The sequence below is a fragment of the Rhynchophorus ferrugineus genome, unplaced genomic scaffold, assembly GCF_030347505.1.
Source record: "Rhynchophorus ferrugineus isolate W39M unplaced genomic scaffold, kcgeb_rfMv2 rfM3, whole genome shotgun sequence".
NCBI lineage: Eukaryota > Metazoa > Arthropoda > Insecta > Coleoptera > Curculionidae > Rhynchophorus > Rhynchophorus ferrugineus.
Genome location: NW_027472582.1, coordinates 55,478,089 through 55,501,747, shown reverse-complemented (window position 1 = coordinate 55,501,747; position 23,659 = coordinate 55,478,089). Strand labels below are relative to the sequence as shown.

Sequence of the window (23,659 nt, the reverse complement as noted above, 5' to 3'; positions counted from 1 at the left end):
TATCGAAATATAGAAATCGGCGAAAAACAATAAAATGTAATAGCAATTTTGTTCATGGATCACCTTCATATTGGTAAAACAAGAAACTTTTATTATTATTATATTCCTTTAGATCATTTGATGCAATTCGTCAAAAAGTTATATACGGTTTGTCAATTAAAAAAACCTCTAAATCCTATCATCCTTAATTATTATAAACCAGATATAAATAATCGGATTTTTTCTGTTACTGTTATTTTCTGTTATTAGGAATGTATCGTTTAACTTTCTTATAATTTTTTGTTCTTCCTTTTATAAATTCTCAAACGCACCAAATATTTATAACCGTAAATAGTATTTGCAAAATTATTCCCAAGTTTTACCTAGAGCTTCTCGACTGACACACAGTATAGTTCCGTCTTGTTTTATGTTTGATTGTCGTTCAAATTTATCACTTCTAAAATGGAGACAGAGTTTGTGTTTAGTTTCAACAGGAAGCGATTATATTCGTAAATGTTCCACTAATGCCATTTTGTTGGAACAAAATTTAAATGTATAATTTTGAATTTAAATTTCCTTCTAGTCAAAATGAGTAGTTACATTAGTATAACATTGACTATAATTACCTATACATTAGTATTGTTCAATAGTAGAAAGTATCACATTAATATAATAGTTTTTCATAATTAGCGAATATTGTTAATAATAAAATTCTGTTTATAGATTTAAGGTTTATATTATCTTGTTTTTGTTGCTTTTTCTAATGGCTTAAATAAATATAAGGTCTTCAGGGATAATATTCAGTTTATAATAAATTGGTTATATTTCTTAAATTACATATAGATGATGGTTACAAATTCCAGGGAGGTTATCTGGCTCAATAACAGAGTTGGGCAAAATATATAATTTGCTTTAATTAATATACTAATTACAAAATATTATCTTACTTCCATTTAAAATTTAAAATACAAAATATTTTTAAGTCGTGTATTTGATGAGCCTATTTTTCATATTTGAATAGCGTTCAGGGACTTTTTGCTTTTTTCATTTAAGAAGCTGGTTATATATAATTCTGTTTTGGAAGTCTGTGGTTGATCACTATCCCAGTGCGTAAAAATAATAAAATCTTCTTTACTAGTACTGCTACTACTGTTACACATTATTTAATTAACTGACTTTAAATAAGAGGTTCGGCTGTTTATTTTTTAATGTATATTTCCCGATTTCTCTGTCAATTATGGACAGATTTTCACAATTCTATTTTTATTCGAAAAAGTGCACTTCCAAGATGGTTCCATTGGAACCGAGTTAGGTTATGATGGAGGAAGTGGGCAAAATCGAGGAAAAACCTCAAATTTCAAATGCACGTACAACATTTTCACACATTTTTTATCTAGAATAATCAGATATTGGTGTATAATGTTATTGCTGAACTGATGTGGCGAAAAGTCGGAAGTAGTTCAGTGTAAAAGTCAGTCAGTTTACTTTTAAAGCACTGACCATATCATATGAGAAGTCGCAGACAACTGCTTCGATGGTGTAATGGTTATAGCATTTAACTCATACGTGGAGGTCGCGGGTTTGATTCCCGACGGGGGCAACAACTCTTTATTGTTCTAGTTTGGTTAGAACATTTGTCAAATCACCTAGACTAGGTAGCGGATCCCGGGGTATGAAGCGTTCCTTATTTTCAATCATTGTTTCTTTATTCATATTTTTCCTCATATAGGCCGTACTTTTACTTGGGCTATCCATTGTTATACTTAATCAAATAACTGCGTAATTTATTGAGTAAATATCTAATACGAAAAAGAGAAAAAAAATTTTTAAGAAGAAAATTGAACCGACTTCAAGAAATAAATAGGAAACTCACTGAAAAGTAAAAAATAATCAAACTTAGATTCTCAACACAAAAAGAAACGTTTTAAAATAAAATATGTACATAATAATCGTTAAAATAACCAAATAAAAATAAACAAAAAACTTATTTAACCTATTTACTAGACGTATTTTATATTCTACTATATACACACAATTTAGCTTTATACCTGACTACATCTATTTATCTATTTACAATATTATTGTAACTAATACCACCTGATCACTTTGAAGTCGGTGCCGAGCCCGACAAATTTACAAACCATTAACGAAAACTATCAACCGAAAACAGTCGAAAGATTCAATAATCGTAAAATTAACTACTCCAACTGATGACTTTCAAGTTTGATAAATAGATTTAGGTAGGCATTAAGCTAAATGGTATGTATATAGTAGAATATAAAATATTTATAGTAGATAGGTTAAATAAGTTTTTTGTTTATTTTTATTTAGTTATTACAACGATTATTATGTACATATTTTGTTAATTTTTTGTTAAAAATATTTTGATTTTTCTAATTTGCCTCTAAAGCATGCATTTGCAGAAATGTGAATTATTTGCCTCTGATCTGTTATAATGCTTTCTGACAACTAACGTATTTTGTAACTAGAGTGTTAGCATGACGACAATATGGCTCCAGGTTATCGGCGTTGTTAGGTTCAAAAGACTTATCACATGCTCTTTCTAAGCTTTCCTTTAGTTGTGACGTAATATCACTAAAATTGCTAAAATTAATTATAAAAAATTATATTTATTAAGAATGACTCTTTTGTTCCTCTCCAGCTGAAGAATAATTCAGTATCATATAACCATAGACTGGAAGTTGATTCACAAGTTTGTAAAAGTAAATCCAAAAAAGGTCGGACAGACTTTACAAGACGAGTGAAGTGGACTAAGATCTCAGAGAGTTGTGAAGGTTAAAGACGAAAATACGTGAATTAGTCAGTTATACGACACTGGGATTGCACAGTAAAGGTAAAAAATAGACAAGCCTGTTCAATGTTCAATTCTTCATTTTAATTTTCTATTGATTACATTTCTATTGATTCTTTTAATAATTCTATTGATTTGAAGTTTGAACTATAGCTTTTCAGAGAGACTATTCATGCAAGTAACTTGGATTACGTTATTAGTTCTATATTCATAGTGCCACGATGCAATTTTATATTACAAATTTATATCAAAATATTTGTGTATATTATATCAAAATATTTGTGTATCATATATTAGGTGTTGCATGTATTCTGACCTTTTTGTCACTTTAGAAAGGCATTTATTAAGCAAAATTGGCACAACATATGGTAATTAAAATATTTTCCTTCATTTTCTGCAACTTTTTTCGATTTTCCCAACATATGGACGAGCGTTGTCAGGTAAGAGGATACCTTTGTGTCTGTTACTCGCTATTGCTGCTCTTTTTTTGCAACAAGTCGTCGTACAGTTTAGTCAGTTAATGTCGGTATATATGTACAGTACAGTGTCATTTCGTTTTAGCAGTTCATTACAAATCACTTCATGCTGATACCACCATGTACACAGCAAGATGGTCTGGCTATGAATATTCTACTTCGGTATCGATATGAATGATGATCGACTTTCTTGGACTAAGCCATGTGTTTTGTCGTAGTAGAAACCATTTTCTGTTTTGGCATTTTCAATCAATTTGTGTAGTTACAACTTTCTCTCTTTTGGAATCTCTCTCACCGCATGTAAACGCCTGAAGACAAATTGATTAATCAATTGCAAAAAAAGTTATTTTAAAATTTCAAAGAGTTTTCGCCGAATAAGTGGAAGCCTAAAACTTTTTTGCTGCCCTGGTCGTTCTTTGTCATTGACATAAAAAATCATCACTTTTCAATCATTGAAACTGATGCCATTATCACTGTAAGTTTCTGAAAATGCCCTAAAAGGCAGATTTCTTTATATCAAACAACAAAGGTCAAAAATGCAATATTAGACAGAATGACTCAATATTACTGAAGGGAAAACTGTTATTTCAAGTAAAAAAATATTAAAAAAACCGAATCTAAGAGTTAGGCTAGGTTGTTTAACAGTTGTTTCCACACTTTGACGTCTTACTAACAGATATTACTAATCAAAAATTTATTTTGACTTGTCTTGTATGTACAAGAAGCTAATATTAAAGCTTCAAATTTCATTAAAAACCTTTGAGTATTTTTCAAGAGAAAAACCCTAAAAAAATTCTTTTTTCACTTATATGGTAACATTATTTAAATATATTAAACATATATTAACACTGAATACTTGGGGCTGTATTTTTACGGAATTAATTTTAATGCATCTTTCTGATCTTGTATATTCCTTTATCGTCAAAATTAAACAAACAATTGTATTTCCTTGAAGATATTGTTTATTTACGCCGATCGTACGAAAATGTTCTGGTACACGATCAATAATCCCCCACCACTGGACAGTCCCGCCAATTATTTGTTGTGAACCGTCCGACAGGCGACAGCACGTGGCTTGTAGGGAAGCTTAGCTTAGCTCAGCTGCCGGAATCGATTTAAAGCTTCACAGTATCAGTCTGGCGCAGTTAGTCGTGTTCGTTGGTCGATCGCAGTCGGTTGGCACGTCCGCTTCTTTCTCTGTAATTCCTTATAGAGAAAATTAACCAATCGGTTTGATAAACAAATAACGCAGCTGTCGATATTGGAAACTATTTGGATTCAGCACTTGCAAGAGTCGTTTTGGTGATATTTCGGTTGATACAAACGGATTTGGGAAGATCCCAGGTGTGACTATCGATTCGGAGGAAACATTTCTGATAAGGTAAGGCCCTATTCTTTCTTTTGCTTGTTTATTCAGAGCTTTTATTTAATATTTAATTCTTCAGCGGTTAATTTTTTCAGTAAACAAATATTTTTTCTTATTTCTGTTATTTACTTTTCATGAATTTGTTCAGGATATTTTTGTGTGTTGCAGAGTGTAGTTAATATTATGAATCTATGAATATATTTTTAAATATTTTTTTATTGAAATCTAGTAATTAACGCTAATAAGCTATTTGTGTTATCCTAATTTTGCTACGCTTTCTACTATAAACACTTTCGGCTTAACATTTATGAAGAAAAATAAGTACTATTAATATATTAAAATATGTTTAATTACAAATTAATATTATTACTTGTAATATATTGCACTATATCTACATTTGATTGTTAAAAATTGTGTGTTATTAAAAATTAATAATAACAAACTGCTTGTGCTTTAATAACTTCAGTAATTAATACATTTTAATTTGAAGCAAATCAAAGTATTTTTTCGTTTTACTAACAAATATATGTTATGTTAGGTCATGGAACGTTTTTGTCCAATTCATTTATTTCGTTAATGAATAACGATAAATTTATAGCTATCTTTTCTATTTCCCTTTTTTGTATAATTGACAAAAGTGTCGGGTGTAATTTTCCGCAGGAATTTCCATGTAATCACAGAGTTCCGCTTGTTGTTCGCAACTTCTAACCAATTTCCGAATCTTTGTGACCTTCTCCATTGTTTTGACTATTCAAAGAGCCCACCATAGTTACCATCATTAGAAAACAAAAAACGAAATCCATATACAAAAACACACACACATCGACACAGGATTTTTGCATTTGTGCATATTGAATGAAACGGAAAAAAGCACGATAGCGGCAATTGAAAATCGGTGATAATATGTTTCCTTTTTCCTGTTTTGGATGCTTTTATGCTGCCTTTATGTAAGCAAGGATACGGATATCCTGTGCCGGCCTCGGCGCGCCATGTCCTTTCAGTATATTACGCTGATGCGTCCACGCGTTCCCATTTAGTATGTTAAAATATTGCCCCCGTGTCACATACTGGCCCCCATTTTGGCAGCCAATTTCGACGCAGTTTACCATCGATATTTAGTATCAGGTATTTATCACTAGTTATGCAATGTTTAATAGCAACGCCGCATTAAATAAATTAATAAATAAATTAAATAACATCAACCATCAAGGATTGGTATGCTAAGTCTAGACGTGGTGAAATGAGCACCGAAGACCGGTGAACGCATACTTGCTATCACACGATCAGAACATGGTATCAACATACCATCTAAATTGTAGTTTTCTATTTATACAACCCCTGGTAACACTTTAAAATTCATATTCATTATTTAACATTTATGCTTTTAATTTAAATATGTTTATTATTATACGTTTAAGGTTTTAAATTCATTATTTTAATTTATTATATTTATTAATTATTATTTTATTACCCTTTATTTGGTATTTTATGAATTCTACATATACTTTTTTTAATTAATTACATCTTACATTACACATGCTTAGTACAATCTTAATTTACAAATTAATTTATTACTATTGTTCTGTTGTACTTGCATTAATAGACGAGTACGGGATTAATACATCAGTATGTTAGGAGTTCTTGTGGTTTGATTCGCTTCATTCTTCTGATTTCCTGCGTTTTGTCCAATAGCTATATTGCTTCCACGTTGCTGTGATTTAGCTACTTTATTTCATATACATTGTTTCATGCTTAAATCTTCGTGAATCCATTTGATTTCGAGGTCATCCTTCAACTTTTCGTTTATTACGTAGTGATAAGCATTCGTAATTAATCGTAGAACTTTGTTTTGGTTGCGTTGGATTACCAGTTGGTTTGATGTTCTAGTGCTACCCATGGGTCCAAATTGGCTCTACGATTGACTGATAAACCAATCTCTTTGGTTTTAGGTCAAGCTGGAAGTATATTCCGACTAACCATACAGTTGCTCTGCTTTGAGTTTAATCTGCTCGGCGTTTTGTTAAACATGATGTTTCCAATTCTGATTCGGAATCGGGCACCGGTCAAGTGATATAATTAGGTTTTTGTAATTTCACCACAACGTATGTGTTTTAGTATGGACAGATTTGGAGCTATTAAGCTCTATTTTTCAGTCTTTAGTTCATTTGTAGACTGTTACTTTTACTTTTTCTACAGCTTTAAGCAAATATATAGCTTTTGGCATGATAACTATGTCATCAAGAATGTTCAAGCATTGTTTATTTTGTTGTTGGCATATCATCAGTGTAGAGCAGCCACAGGAGTGGCTCCAAAATTCTACATACATGGTAGCATTTTTGTTTTATCTGTCTCTATCGTCAGCAGAAAGAAATCTACAATGAGAAAGACTAACTCAATTAATATAGTGTAAATAGTTAATTTATCATAGTTTTGGACTTACTAAAACTAATTAAAGTTGTTAAATCAGCTTAATATCTAATTAAATACAGAAAAGATTCAGCTTAATATCTAGTTTTAATTTTACAGAAGTATGACATTTACAAAAATAGTTTCACAATGCAACAGATCCTTGAGATGATTTTTTTAAAGAAATGGAGACTTATTAGACCGACCTTACAAACCATCTTGTCTGGTCTATTCTGTTCTAATGTAAAGTAAACCTTATATCTAAATCTTTTGTTATACGAAAATGTTCTCAAGACCTATAAATACCTAATAGTTTCATTGTCAGTTAATTTACATTATGACACATTTTCTTATTACAATGAAACCAATTAAACGTCATGTATAAGATGCGTTTTATTCAATAATAAAAAACGTTACATTTTACACATTTTATGTATTCTACCGCATATCTATAACATAACTGAGTGATATTACGTTTTATTTACATTATTTCAAGTGTGTGATGTAATAGACGATATGGTTTTGGTATCAGATGTTGTCGTGATGAATTCCTTTGAAATAAACGCGTCCGTTTCCTGCGGGTTTACCGGGTGTGATAAGGCAACTTGTTATATTTACGTAAATATTGGTTAGATATGAGGAGGATATGCGTTTTTGGAAGAAGCGTTTATAACTAAACATGTTGATGAATAGTTTTCCAGAAAATATTTGGTTTGAAGTGATTAATGATCGTTATCAGGTCGCCGCACTTGTCTGGATTTCGTTGATTATATACAAAACATGTGAATCATTTTTCTCTTTTACCCGAATTTGGAATGTAGATAGAAATTGTTACATGCTTTGACTCTGTTTCTAAATAAGATAATAAACAGCATTTTTTGGCACCTATATGGTATTATTGTTATATATACCCAGTGAATAATAAATACATAGAATATGTATGAGTTCGTTTTACATCATGTCTTGAACGAAAAAATAACCCAATCAATTTCATTCATTACAAGTACACAACATTATTTCGAAGTCAACTTATTGTTGAATCCAAATATATTTTTATTAATATTTTGTTCCATAGCTATGTCGCAACTTTGTGTATTTGTAATACTACATCATGTTATTAATGACAAGGTGATCAGTATTTGGTTTGTTGCATCTTTCAATAATATGAAGATCATATCAAACACATTTTTTTACACCTTTTTGGGTCAATCTAAGATGCTTTGATGTACTTTGAAATCTAGAAAATGTTCGCAGCTATCTCTTTCACCCTAGACCAATTGTAGGTCTTCTAATATACTATGAAATTTCAATTCTATTAAAAGTAAAAATTGTGATTGTCAATTAATTTTCAAAGATTTTTTCAATTCACGACTTTTAAGCTTTTCTATCTAAATTTTTAGTGATTTTTTAATAACAGGTTAATTGAAAAGTCCCCGGCCTGGCACATAGATGGCGCTACTAGAACTAAATTCATATGTTTTTAGTTAGCCCTAACACTCAAAACATGCGTGTATAAATTCGACAGCTGCCGGATCATTAGTTTGTGAATTATAGCCTTTTAAGTGAAGCAACTTTTGTTATTGTGAAAAAAATTGATAAAAAGGAATTTCGCGTCTTGATAAAATATTGTTTTTTGAAAGGAAAAATACAGTTGAAGCATACATGACACTGCCCCAGGAAAATCAACCATCAAGGATTGGTATGCTAAGTTTAGACGTGGTGAAATGAGCACCGAAGACCGGTGAACGCAGTGGAAACCTAAAAGAGGTTGTTACCGACGAAAACATTAAAAAAATCCGCAAAATGATTTTGAATCACCGTAAATTGGAACTGAATGAAATAGCAGACACTTTAAAGATATCAACTAAACGTGTACATCATATATCATATGAAAGCTCTGTGCAAAGTGGGTGCCGCGCGAGTAGCTCACTTTTGACCAAAACAACGACGAGTTGATGATTCGGAGCAGTGTTTGAAGATGATCAAGCGTTATAAACTCGAGATTTTGCGTCGATATGTAACAATGGATGAAACATGGCCCCATCATTTCACTCCGAAGTCCAATCGACAGTCATCCGAGTGGACTGCACACGATGAACCCGCTCCAAAACGTGGGAAAATGCGTGGAGCAGTCGGCTGGCAAGGTTATGGCGTCTGTATTTTGGGATGCGCATGGAATCATTTCCATTGACTACCTTGAAAAAGGACAATCAACAGCGACTATTACATAGTACATAAACGGCCGGCAAAGTGAAAACGATGGCAAAAATCCATGAATTGGGCTTCGAATTGATTTCTCATCCACCGGATTCTCCAGATTTGGCCCCCAGCGACTATTTCCTGTTCTAAGATCTCAAAGGAATGTTCGCTGGGAAGAAATTTTCATCGAATGAAGAGGTGATCGCCGAAACTGAGGCCTATTTTAAAGCAAAGGACTTAAGACTTGACTATTGAGTTTTGTTTGTAATTCTCAAATATGCTATTAGATATTTATAATTGCTCATCTCTTACTGGTATCAAGTTATCAGATATGATTTTGAAAATGTTGTTGGCTTATATATTTTATTATACATATTATCAATAATGTAACATAATTATGTCATTATGAATAATTATTTATAATGATGATTTTCGTTACAATTATGAAAATATTTGTAACATGTTTTCGGTATAGTTTTGTTATACTATATTAGTGATTATCCGAAGAAGAGAGGACATAAAGTCTTGCTAGTGAAAACTGGTTCATTGGTACAGGTCATAAACTGTCCCGTTCATCCAACGTGCCGAAAATACTGGCGATGGCATCAACAACAACGATTTGTCTCGTAAAACCGTTTAAAACCCAGCCTTCCTGTTTTTCCAGCCAAACGGTCCTAACGAAAACAAACTCGAAAACACGCATTCGGGACAGTTTTCCTAAATGTTTTACTTTAAAAATAGATTAATTGGTCGGCGGCTCGTATTCGGAAGACTTAAATTTCCCCAGTGACACTAAATCAATTCTTCTATTTTTGGAGCGGGCATTATTGGTGTCTGTGGATTTTCTCTTTCCCCATTTTCACAGGAAAATGCCACGCTTGAAGCGTTGCCGATAAATCTCCGTAAATATAGACTGAAGATAAAGTGTATAAATGTCGAACGTGTACAGGCTTGTGTTTCCAATTACAGCGCTTGAAAGGGAAGTTCCACTTTATCCGCCATATTCTCCAGACATTACCCATTTTGATTACCACTTGTGAATTGCATATAATCTTAAGAATTTAAATGGCAGTATATGTTACTGAAGCAGTATTTTATAACTTTTTTAAATCTTCTTATCCAGGATTGCATTGTTTATACCTTAGAATCGGGATTGTGATAGGAAACTTGTGGTAGGCACAATGTAATATAACTACGGTAATTGAGCCTTAATGTTTTTGGTTATAGAGCTTGTGATTTCAGGTAATAATAACACTCCATGTATTTAAATGTATCATTAGGATTCATTGATTGACACTGATTGACAAGTTTAAATTGAGACTGGTACTTTACTTATACAGGAAATGGAACAGTGATCTTTATATGCCGATTTTTCAGTAAAGATCTTTGTGTGTTCAAAAATCTTACATTGGGTACTAAACTCTTGAGTACTTTATCACGTCCTGTTGATGAATCATCTGGATTTCCTAAATATTAATAATTTCAATGCTTCATGATGACTGATATCTAGATATAGGTCTTAAATAGTAACTTAATGTTTCTTATAAACTTTGATTAGAAATTTATTAGTTATCAGCATCGATGTTGAAACTATATTGAAGTTCCCTTTTTTTATCAAAACTGATTGAAAAAAATAATTATTCAACATATGATTTTCATACATATGAACTTTGTATTAATGTTAATAACAACTCAAAAATAACTGCAGTTCTGAACGCAAATTAATTAGTATTGATCTAAAAATAGATGAGGTAAGATTTAGAAAAAAGATATATGCAGGTTATTTTATGATGTCTTTTTATTTGACAGCTAATTTTTTCTACTAATGTTTTTTCGTCGATGTCAATGCAGAACATATATTCAAAAATACTCAAAGAAATTAATCTGGTGCATTTTCAATATTATTTCTAAATATTTCTTCTATTATTAGTTGAAATAATAAATTTCTCATTATTTTTCAGTTAAATTTCTCTGTGACTTAATTGAAATTTAAGATTTCAGTCTTCAAGGACGGGTTGATTTCTAATATTGTACGAAATTATTTGTATATTTAAAAATAATTAGTCTAGAATTTTACAGAATTTTTACTAGAATTAGTCACGGCACTTATTTTTAGCCTTAATTGATCAATTACTGTTATAGTTATTACACTTTCACGTATGCATTTCGTGTTTTTTTACCGTAATTATTACCATACGATATTCCTTCAATTAAAATAAAAGTTATCGTATCAAACTTAATTTATATAAAAAAAGTAATACCTGATGGTGGTAGTCGAAACTATTTGTTGTTAAACACATTTAATTACACATTAAGAAGAATTTGTTGTTGAATGATGTGTGGAGATATAATTAGCGGCACTTTATTCTCGATGTTTCATTTATTTAACGAATTGAAGAAATATGCGCTACGTCATGATCCAACTACGTCATAGGCTAACTGTTTCGATGGCGATCACACGTTTAATTGACCTATATAATTGAACCGAACAATTAAAAATTCAAGCAGCATGCCCGTATTATGTGCGGCGTCAAATAGAAATTAACTATTGGCCGGAGCTGTAAGACATTCGAAACAAATAAAAATTGACCTCTGTAACACGAAATAGTTGAGGCTATTACGTAGGTGGAATGGAAACCAGTTTCGGCTCGGACAGGTCAACATTCCTAAAAGAATTCTTCGTTCGAGAGGAGCTGAATGGAAAGACAATCGATAAGCGTGGTGGACTTTTAAACGGAATATACGGATAGACGCAAGTATCGCAATCGAATATTCACTGTTTTATTTTTGATTGCTTGACTTTGTCTAAGACTTTCACCGACACTTTCACCATTTACTCAACAGTTAATGCAAAATTTAATGCAAATTATTATTGGTCCGAACGAATTAAGTTATGATTAATTTAATTTAATAATCAACGGTTTCTTATTTAGATATGGTATTTCGTTGAAATTTGTTATTTCAATTAAAATGACATACTTTTCTAGGATTAACCGAATTACTAGGTTCGATAGATTTGGGTTTATAGTTAGATTTAAAGAGACTTAATTAATTAGAGGGTGTAAAATTTGGCGAATAAGCTGGATACTGTTACAATTAATACTTTAACTGATTTAAGCCATAGATTTTTAACTTCGTGAGCAGATATATTATCTTGAATAGATTTTTTTCTTCTATAAACTGGACCATTTCTGACCATTCCATCGGTCCAAAGAGTTAGAATAATAATCTAAATGTATTGTTCTATTGCTTTGAAGGTAATTTCCGGCACTAATATATTCCTGGGACATTTTATGAAGACACGCTCTCTTTGGAGTGCTAAAAGCTGGATTCACACTAATTTTTATCTTGTAGTTTTGACTCAGAATCACTCGAATCTCACGAACGCGAATGTTTTTGCACTCGGTCTTAACGAATGCGATACAAAACAACTTTTGTTTTTCGATACAAATTATTTTTTTATTGTGAATTATTTTTATAAAAGATTTGCTTTAAAATATAATAAAATGTAACAACGTATATTAAAACTATGTATTTAGAGTCCGTTCAATAAAACAGTGAACTTATGTCATCTAAATTTACGATGTCAAAATGTAGCAATTTCGCAGCATCAACTCTGAGTTTTAGTTTATTTTGGCTTTGAAAATAAAATAATAGAACAAAAATAATATCAAATATAGTGTATTGTAGTACCTCTAATGCATATATTATCTGGTTTCTATTCGAAGTAACTGACTAGAGACGCAATTTGCTTCTGACTTTTTAATGGTTTCGGAATTTTAAATTAGATTATCGATAAGAATCGATTTGATCAAAATAAGAAAAGCTCCAAAACAATATTTGCCGGTTTATAACCTTATTCTCATTAATATTTTCAAGAATTTTGTAAACGTTTGACAACCAGGCGAATTTTGTAGGTTGATTCGGTCACATGCTCGAAAGTATCAGGCAGCATTGTATCTGTTTTTAACTAGAATAAAATGAGAAAGAATATATTGTCTGGTTTTTAAAAAGGATTTACAAATTGCGATAGGAAATACATTCGACATTGTAATTTCGAATAGACTTGCTGTAGAAAGACCCATTGGTACTTACTTAGTCTCAAATAAAATAAAGGTTGATGTTTTTGCCATTTAGTGCACTTCACTACACAATTACTTAAGATCACACGATTTCGTTCTCTTGAGCCTGCTTCCTAGCTTAGTGTTGAACAAGAACTTCTATGTTTACATAGGAGTGAAGTCTTTCCTCATTCCTTGTTGCAAATCTTTTAATTTCCTCTATAACAGTTTGAATTAGAAGGTCTTGATATAAGTAACTGTTGTACTGAGTGCATGAACAATACTCATTCATACTCAGCCATTTATTTTGAAATATTTGTATCATGTTGACATTACTCGCAGAAGTCGCAGACAGTATTATGTTTTTCGACATAGAGAATTCAATTTTTAGAGTTATAGACGATGTCGATTTTTAAGTAACACTATCTTGATAAATACATGTATAAAGATGGCCTAAAGAAAAACGTATCAAATATAAATAAATAAATAAAGAATTTATTATTGCAATGGCGTGTGGTATTTTGCCTAATATTCTTTAAAATGAAACGCTTATTTTTAAACAAGGGGTCTCTTTCCTTTTAACAAATATCATTCAGTTTGAATAACATTAATAAAGCGGTGTTGTCAATTTTGCTTATTTTTAGGTAAATTTTATGAAAGAACCTTTTCGAAATTCCCCGGTAATTCTAATAGTCGTTTTGATGTACAGTAAGTTAAGCAGCCGCTGTTATATCATTAATTATTTCCCTTTACGATCATTATTTCTTTCCTTCGAACGATTACCGACTAATTATGTTGCCGTTTCCTTTTCGCCAGCCGAATAGATTTTCATGATTTCACGGTCGCCACCCCCCGAACGGAAGAAAAAATATTTGCCAGTGCATGAAAGAAACGCCCAAGTTTGAATTTAAATTAATTAAATTTAAATAAAAGGAAGAAAAAAAACGGTGCTACACTAACTACCGAACAAAAGGAAGATGCTTATGCATTATTAATAGTGATGTTCTGCACTCAAATTGCCTCCTCTTTTGTCCATTGTATTATAATAAACCATTATATTTAGGATATCCTGTTTTTATAATTCGTGATGGTGAATTTTCGCTTAGATGTTTCTGCTTTAATTACTGAACAAGATATTAAACTGCGACTGCTACTGAGTCGCGGTGTGGTGCCGCGATCTTCCCAGAGGAAGGAAGATATCAATTTTGCAATTCTATTGTTTTTTTTACGGAATAGATTTTAAGGACACGTTGAAGTAATTGTTGCCGAGCGTCATGGATAAGAACTTTTCTCTACATTTTATTTGGTCGGTTCGTTAACTACATACTACAAACATTTTTTAAACGCATCAACTTTTTCTTGTTATCTTAATGTGACGGGTCGTAGCTTGAGTTATGCAGAATAGAAATATTGATAAAAGCTTTCAGAATTTTTGAATTAAATATATTTCTATCAATTGTCACAATAATACACTTAACACTATTCACTTCTGTCATAGTTATCGTAATTTCGAGGAATTTGTGTGTTATATCCATTGGTTCTTTTTAATGTACCTTTGCTTTCTTTTTCACAAATTAATATCTATTATACTCCTGTTTTTTTTTAAGACTTGCTTTTGTTTTTTTCATGCTTTCAGACGCAAAATGTAGTTTACAAAAGTTTCCAAATATGTCCGGTAAGATAGTGTATTAAGGTAATATATATGTCATCATAATTTCTTTTCTAGCCTTGGTATCTCTTGGCTCATTTATAAAATATCGAGACATAGCTTTCTTGTTTCCTCTTTCATCTTTGGGATTACTTCAACTTCACGTATTATGTCATACTTCATTGGGTAATGAGAATGTCAAAAAATACAGAGCTGGTTAATTCCTTTATCAAATGCTTGTGCAAATTTTACAAACTAAAGCGACATAAATAGATAAAAATTCGTACTATCTAATAAACAGCTATTTCAAATTGTACTCAATTCTTTAATTGTCAAAAATTATATTTTGTTAGTCCGACTTGTCTGTCAATAAATAGTAATGTTGAGACTACTATTAGCTGTGTTTACAAAATTAATTTTATTCCCAAGTACTGTGCGATATTGATGTTAAAGGCACCGTTTTTGCAATAGTTAATTACTCATTGACAAAACAGTTCCAGTATAAATTGCTCGTTCAGCATCGCCATTCAAAGTGAAATTGATTTCTAGTAAAATTTAACTTATTCACTAAACATACACTTTTTTCTATCAGCCCTATCAATTTTTTTTCATAATCGATCAGTTTTTAGACGTTTGCACAACTTCTATTCTTAAATCATTATTTAACGCTGTTACAGGTTGGTTTTGTGTATATTTCCGCCTGATAATGTTTCGATAAGACTCCCTTTTCATGTTGAAATCGTATGAAAATTCACCAAATTTTCAATTTTATATCCTTTATGATTAAATAATTGATATTTATTATTATATTTCAAACATGTGATATAAGATTAAGCCCTTTATTTTAACGAGATTATTCAAATAAATGAAACTAAAAATAACTGTTTTGGAAATAATTCAGAAAGTTATTTACAGTTTTATAGACTGTTTTATGGTTTATTTTTATAATTATCACATAATAAAAGAGGAAATTTTTATGTTCTTTGAAAATAATAAATCGTCATATGGGAAGTAAATGTTAAAAATAATCATATGCCTGACATTATTTTTACTTTCTCCTTATATCTTGTTTTCTTAATCAGAATATTCTTGTTAGGTTACTCATTTTCAAATCGTTTTGTTGAGGAATAAGTCTAGAGTTTCCTTCTCTGTTAATCTGTTAATTAGATTATTTATACAATGATCATCATTTGCATATTAGTTGTGTTTAATATTTAACACCGACTGAATTAAATTGGTAATATATAATTATGAAATATCGCAGAGTGTTTTGGAAACAGTCAAAATATAGAACCTAGTGGTGTAATGCGATCTCTAGTACCAATTAATAAGCGAAAGACTGTGAAATATCGCTACAACGTCCCGAGCAAACGATTGGTCGTCGAAAATTAACTATGAAATTTGTCTGGAGTCCGACTACAGTGCCGCCACGATTTGGTGCAATAAATCAACTCCGGCATACACGAGCGCCACACAAGCAGCTTACGACTTCCTGTCAAAATCAAAGGAGACGTTCGCCGAATTTTCGTCGACAATTTCGGAGGCGCACGTTTTCGACACGCATTCCCCAGAAAATCGGGAGCGGACACATAATGGACCCATTCATTCATCGAAACATCAGACGGAAATGTTGGTTGGTTCTGTTAGGAACACCCCTTCCTGTACAGCGCTACGGTTACCAACTCCAACCCCCGGAATTGTGTCGACCCCCACATTTAATGGTATCGGTTTTTTGCTGCTGCTGTTACCGTTCCTCAACGGGATATCCTGTTTTAAAGGAAAAGTGTTTTGAATCGTTTATGAGCTTTGATGAATCATTTTTTTCTGATACAATTGGAGACCGTCCGAGAAATTAAACCGTACTAATTAATAAAAACGTTTAATTATCTTGAAAACCATTTTATTTTAATGGAAGAACTGGGTACTTATAGACAACACTGCCGACACAATTTTATTTCAGTACAAAGACAAACCTTTAATTCTAAACTCTTCACTCATCATATATCATAGATAAATGTAAAGGGATGTGATGAAACTATTCTGTCTGAACAGTGTACAGTTGTAGTAAAATGATTTGTGAATTTCAATTGTCAGTGTTTCGCCCGTCAGTTTGCCTTTGATGGTCTTCTGGTCTGCACTGGTTTAATTCAAATTTCCGTAATGTAGCTCGTATGTAATGTAATGTAATGCTTACTAAGTTTTGGTGCCTTCAAGTTTCATTATTCTAAGACTGAGCAATAAAACTACTTCAATCTACTTTTGGTGACTGTACTCGCCCAAGGTCAAGCTTCAAATCTAATATACTAGTTGAATCCACTTCTACCTTATGTTCATCTACCAATGTTTTCACATATTTTTTATCTATAAAAATCAGATATTTATGTATAATGTTATTGCTGAGCTGATGTGACGGAAAATCAGATGACGTTCAGTGCAAAAGTCATTCAGTTTTTTTTTAAACACAAACTATAGCTGTAGAAATATTGTACACCACTGCTACTATGGTGTAATGGTTAACGCGTTTAGGTCCCAAACGAAGGTCGCGGATTCAGTTCTCGGCGAGAACTATAACTTTTTGTTGGTGGTTAGTTAGAACATTTGTCAAATCACCTAAACTTGGTAGAGGACCCAGGGGCCCGAAGCACTCCTTAATTTCCATCATTGTTTCTTTAATCCTATTTTTCTTCATACGGGCTGCATCTTTACTTGGTCTACCCAATGTAATTTTAAATAAAATAACTGCGGAATTTATTGAGTAAATATCTAACACTAAATAGAGAAAAGTAACTTTAAAAAATAAATAAGGAATTAACTAAAAATTTAAAAAAAACCAAACCTAGATTTTTAACACAAAAAACATTTTAAATTAATATATGTACGTAATAATCGTAATAAATAAATAAAAGTAAACAAAAAACTTATTTAACCTATCTACTACACTTCTCACTGTTCTAATACTTTATAAAGAATAAACTCTTTTGAAATGCTTGGTAATTTGGCACATTAATAGGAATTAATTTAGCCGGCATGGTGGCGCAGTGAAGGCGATAGGACGGTCCTCCTACTGTTGCGATAGCCGCGGGTTCGAATCCTGCTGGGGCATGGTCGTAAATTTATGTTGTTTGTGAATGTTCTAGGCAAGAGTGTAAAATCCGACATGGAAAATAATCCTGGTCACGCCAGTAACCAGGCTGAATAAAATTCCTTGCACTATTAACTGAATGTTTAATTAATAAACTATTAATAAATTTAATAAAACGTATTGAAGACAATATTATGGTTTGGCTGTACTTACCAACGACTGATTGTAAACTTTCAAATTGTTGTGGACCCTAATATTTCAAAAAGGACAATTTGTTTTTTGGATATATAATATGATGTTTTTTGGATGATATATTCTCAACGCAAAATATAATATATAAAACGACCATCAATAAAATTCCAATTGGAATAATTCTAAGTGGAAATCTGTGGGATCATTCAACAAAATGGATCTAGTACATTTTTGCAATGCAGATTCGCAACGAATAAAACCTAGAGATTTATATTGATTGATCTACAAAGATAATTCTTGTAATAAAGATTTACGAGATTAGATCTAGGAAGTTTTATCTATTTAATCAAATAATCTAAGTAATATATGGGATATTAGCACGCTGTAAACCAAGAACGTTTAATCCGGTATTACCTAGTGTCATTACATCTAGGTCATTGAACAATTTGATCTAAATAATGTTTAATGTAAAATGCTTTGGGTAATACCAAGAATTTTTAGAGGTTATTTTCTTCGAATGTTTATTTACTAGTTCGTATTTCTGTGAGTCTTCTTGTTCGGTTTTGCAGTACGCAATTTTTCATTAATATGGATTGTGGTAGGAAACTCGATTGATCAAGGGTGTTTGTTAATTTTTCTACGAATAATCACTCGGGTAATAAAGGTACGAAGGACTTGTTTAATTACCAGTCGACATACTGTTGCAAACTGTGTAACATGATGGTACTGTAGCATAGCTGAAGTTAACAGAATTAACTTATTATTGATGCCGGAAGTTCCTTTTATGAATCTTTTAGTGATTGTGTTTGTAAAAGCAGCTATTAATGAGACTTTTAACTCTCTATGTATTTGGTTGTTTTTAATATGCTATGGGGCGTTTAGAATCATCTGCAACTTCTTTTTTCGGATTAGTTAGTTTGAGGGAAAACAGAGCCTGACGATCTTAGATGAGAATGAGTAGTTTACTTGATCTAAACAGGAGATTACTCTCGATACTCCGTAACCATTTGTACTGGCTTGCAGGATTTGATCTGACCATCTTAGACAGCAGTCGAAATTAAGTTGATAGATATGTAAGAAATTAAGTATGTTTGTAGACGACCGCCGAAAACGTGGATTTTATTTTTTCAGCTGTAGAGCTGATACCGTACAATAATAATCAGCCATATAAACACTAAACAGTACTGGAGCGAAGAGAACTGTAGAACTCCAGACTGGATGAATATCCTAAAGGTCTCTAGGAATACCAGACTTGAAAATCAGACTATGGTGCCACAATTTATTAAAGCTTGATGTTCTTAACATGAAAATGCCGTTTACTTTGCTGCTATCCTCGTAGCTTAATGAATTGAGTGGTTTTTGTTTATTTTTATAGGTAGAAAGAAGGGGGAGGAAATGATATATATTATGAGGTTTTTAAGCAGTTTTTTTAAAGGTCATTTAATAATACAAACTATAAACAAAATGTAAAATTAATGTAACGTCTTTTAAACACCGTTCACATGTCCCGTGTAAGGTGATTTGCTTTTATCTCGTTTTAAGAGACGTACGTGCATCAATATTTATTATGTCAATAATGAAAATATACGGTACGTCAATATTTGAAATATACCGTAATTAAAATTCCCGTTTCCACCGTGCAGGATACATAAAAGTCGGTAACGATCGGCCCGACACTTAAAGCCTTTTTAAAAACGACTCTCTGTTTGTGTAAATTATAATTTAAGTATCCCAGTTAAGTAAATATTACAATAAACAAACGCTTCCTGAGGTATTCTCGACGGGACACGCACAATGGAAAAATGACGAACTTCATCAGACTGCCTAAATACAGGAAGCTCTTAAAATTACTGGGAAACAAAGCTGCTTTTGTTATTATGTCGCGGTTATGAGACATACCGCTAAGGTCATCCATGACAAATAGTTTACTTTATTTCGTTTCTTATCGTTATTAGTTTTGATCATACATAAGCAATGACATGCGTGCGTTGGAATCATTACATTTATTGTTTATGATGAACTGACCATTTATGGATTTGTATTTTTCTGAAAATTATCTATGATAATTGTCCTTTTGTTACCTAAGTAAACATAGCTATCAATTGTTATGACTAGGTATTCGCAATACTCATTTATTCAAATCATTGTACATATAAGATTATTTGATTTTATTATAGTTATGCAATTTATTATATTTATATGCTTTTGTACGTAGTATGATTTGTACCATAATTTTTTTATACTCAGTTTCAATAGAGCACAATTTTCTTCTTAATAATTTTTGTTTTGTTTTATTTCTTACACTTAAACCATCAGGGAATATTTACTGAAAAGTGCTTGTTCGAGTATAAAGGCATTACATGTTGCAAAATACGTAAATAATTCAATTAATAAGAATAGTAATCAACAATCACAAAATATTGTATTTATAGGATTATTGGATTTATAGCAACTTATTTATTTTCCTATTAATGTCGGAATTGATAATTTATTTCATAAAACAGCATCAATCAATCAAATTGTTTAGTGACGAAAAAATTAATGAAAAAAATGAAATATTTTCTATATATTTCGATATTTTTTCAATAATTCAGGGATGTAAATCATTTGGGATTATTTTTTCCATGTTTAACGCCTCCTTTTTATCAACTAGGGTTTATCTGGACTTGACCTAATGTTTAATGTGGGCTTCGAACCGCGGTCTCGGCATTAAGCGTATCGAATGGTATTCGACAATTTGAAATCGTCTGGTTTTACCCAGCCTGCTTACTGACGTGACAGGGTCATTTTCTTTGTCGGATTTTACACTCTTGCCTTATTGGCAAACATAAACATTTGAATATGCCCCAGCAGGATTTAAACACGTGACTATCGCAACAGTATGAGGACCGTCCTGTCACCTTAACCGCTAACCACTAAGTCGTCTAACCATCATTTTGTTCTGTACATATTTTAACACTTTTTTTCATTGTTTAATTGTTTCATCTATATTTGTATATGAGTACACCATTTGTATACTTTAGTATATAATTAATATACAAGATAAATAATTTTAAATCTTAAAATTGGAAAAAGCAGTTTTTTCTAAAAATCTTTATTTCCTGCAAAAATAATATATTAAAAAACAGGAGAGTACGTATATAACGCTTAAACATTTATTAGTACAGTACGGTCAATTCTATTGAAGGCTAGTCTGTTTCCGAGATATAAAAAATAAATAAAGATTAGTAAGAAAAATTAGAACTATACGTATATTGATTAAAAAGATATTACAATATTTTACCAGAAAAAGCGCTTTAACATTTATGTGTAGGCCTATTATAAACACAAAACTATTACTGTGAATAAATTTAGATTTTGTTATGATATAGAGGCGCGAGACAGTCAAGAATGTCAGACGTCTAACAGACCAGACCACATCCTGCATCTTGCACTAACTCGTAAGCGTTATTTATCAGCAAAACTCCACTATTAATACTTACGTGGTTATTGGTTTCCGTTTCAGTATTGCTTTTATCGTATATTAATACATATCCGGTATTCCCTCATGGTAATGCTGAGGTATTCCAGTGGGTGGTATGTTACCCAACGTTCTTGATAAATCCGACCAGTTTTAAACAAACATTTTATTGTCGAACACATTTTTGGACCGTTACATTTTGAAATATATTAATTTGTATGTTAAATACTCGACTGTAGGCTGTAATAAAGTCCATTAACCAGAAATAATTTTTCGAGAAGTGCATAACTCTTCATAATTGCTTCCTGGCATTTCCTTATGTAGGGTCGGAGCCACAAATGAACCCGGTCCAAATAGATTTAGTGTGTGCTAAAAACGGTTACAGAAACCGTTAAGAGCGCTTTTCGGGGTGTATCCTTTCAAAGTTCCGACTGGCACACATGTTTTCTGTCTAAACAGATTCCGTTGATGCGAGGATGCAAAAAAAAAAAACGTTTCGATCAAGGGTGAATGAATCGGGAAGAACGGAAACACGGTAGCGACGTCGGAGTCCATATTTTATGTTTTTATTAGTTTTATTTCTGTTATTTCACTTCAACATTATTTATTTAAAAGGGTTACATATTTTTTTATTAACATCTTTATTTCTTTACAGGTTGCGATTTTGTCCAACCTTCACCTTCACTAGTTATCAAAATAGGCTATTACAGTAAGAAAGTAAAGATGGCGCTGCAAGCTGCTGAAGGACCAATTAGATTTGGTCTATCATCAGAATGGGACAGATTATCTCATTATAATAATGTTCATTCCGACAGTGACGAAGAAGATTCTCTTCCAAAAGGTACGGCATATATGAAAATCTTATATAAAAATTTATATTAAACTAACATTTGCCTTCACCATTTTGTCGTCAAATATATAATTTTTTTATATTTTTAGATCCAAGACAATGGACAAGGGAGCACGTTATGCAGTGGTTAAGACATATTACAATGGTTCATGGTTTACCTGATGTGCATCCTTCTAGGTTCCTTATGAATGGAAAAGCTCTTTGTTTAATGTCTCCCAGTATGTTCCTTTCGAGGGTACCATTAGGCGGGAAACTTTTGTATAAGGATTTCCAATTAAGGCTTTGTGCTGCTATGTACTCTAGAAGTTAAAATTTTATATATAGATATCAATTATTTATTTGTGAATATTTTAAACGGAAATTTACTTTATGGTGTATTGTGGTATTAGTACCAGTTTATAGAGGGTTAATAAAAGTTCCTTTCAAAATATCTTTAAAAAAATTGTCCTGAGAATATTACTAGTAGGTGGAGTCTTGTAAAGGTAAATTTGTGAGGCTTATTCATTATATTAAAAATAATATTGATACTTATTGGGATACAAAATTAATGCAATTTCATTATATTTGTACATTACTACCTCATTTTTGAATTTTCTAAATATTTTTAATTCCCTTACGTACATTAAATTTTCTTGTTATTCTTTTCTTTGTAGTATTTTTGGATTGTAAAAATTATCTATAGAGATAGTAGAGAATTATTTAGACTGATTTTTGTATCTTATTGATTTTTGTAAAATATAAACCTTTGTATATTTTTGCTAGTCATGTACATAATTTTGTGAGAAAGTTATTTAATTTGTAATTAATTAGTTTAATGTTTTGTTAGATGTAAATTTTTTGAAATAAATGTAAATGATTAATTTACTATATTTGTTGATTAAAATTATTTGAAAACTTAACCCATATTAAGACGAGTAAATCTAAGTAAAGTATTAATTTACTTAATTATTCATCAAGATGCCCTTAATTTGTTGAAACTCTTCTATACCTTATCTGTTAATAGACGGTGGGTCCCAAATCTGGAGAGTAAGGTTCAAAAACCCTTTGTTAAAGTTAAAAATCTGTGTGTATTTAAAGTACTATTAAAAAAAACAGTTTTCCAAGTTTTCTCTAAGAATTTTCTAATGC

General features: G+C 31.4%; 1 protein-coding gene across 1 annotated transcript in view; it reads left to right on the top strand.

The window, feature by feature from the left end:
* edl (ETS-domain lacking) overlaps window positions 1-23,397 on the top strand; it is a 41,189-nt gene extending 17,792 nt beyond the window's left edge. The window contains exons 3-4 of the mRNA XM_076400635.1: window positions 22,337-22,522; window positions 22,621-23,397. Coding sequence (XP_076256750.1) covers window positions 22,337-22,522; window positions 22,621-22,841 — 407 coding nt within the window. The 3' untranslated portion in view covers window positions 22,842-23,397. The remainder of the gene's footprint in view (window positions 1-22,336; window positions 22,523-22,620) is intronic.
* Window positions 23,398-23,659: the final 262 nt, after the last annotated feature.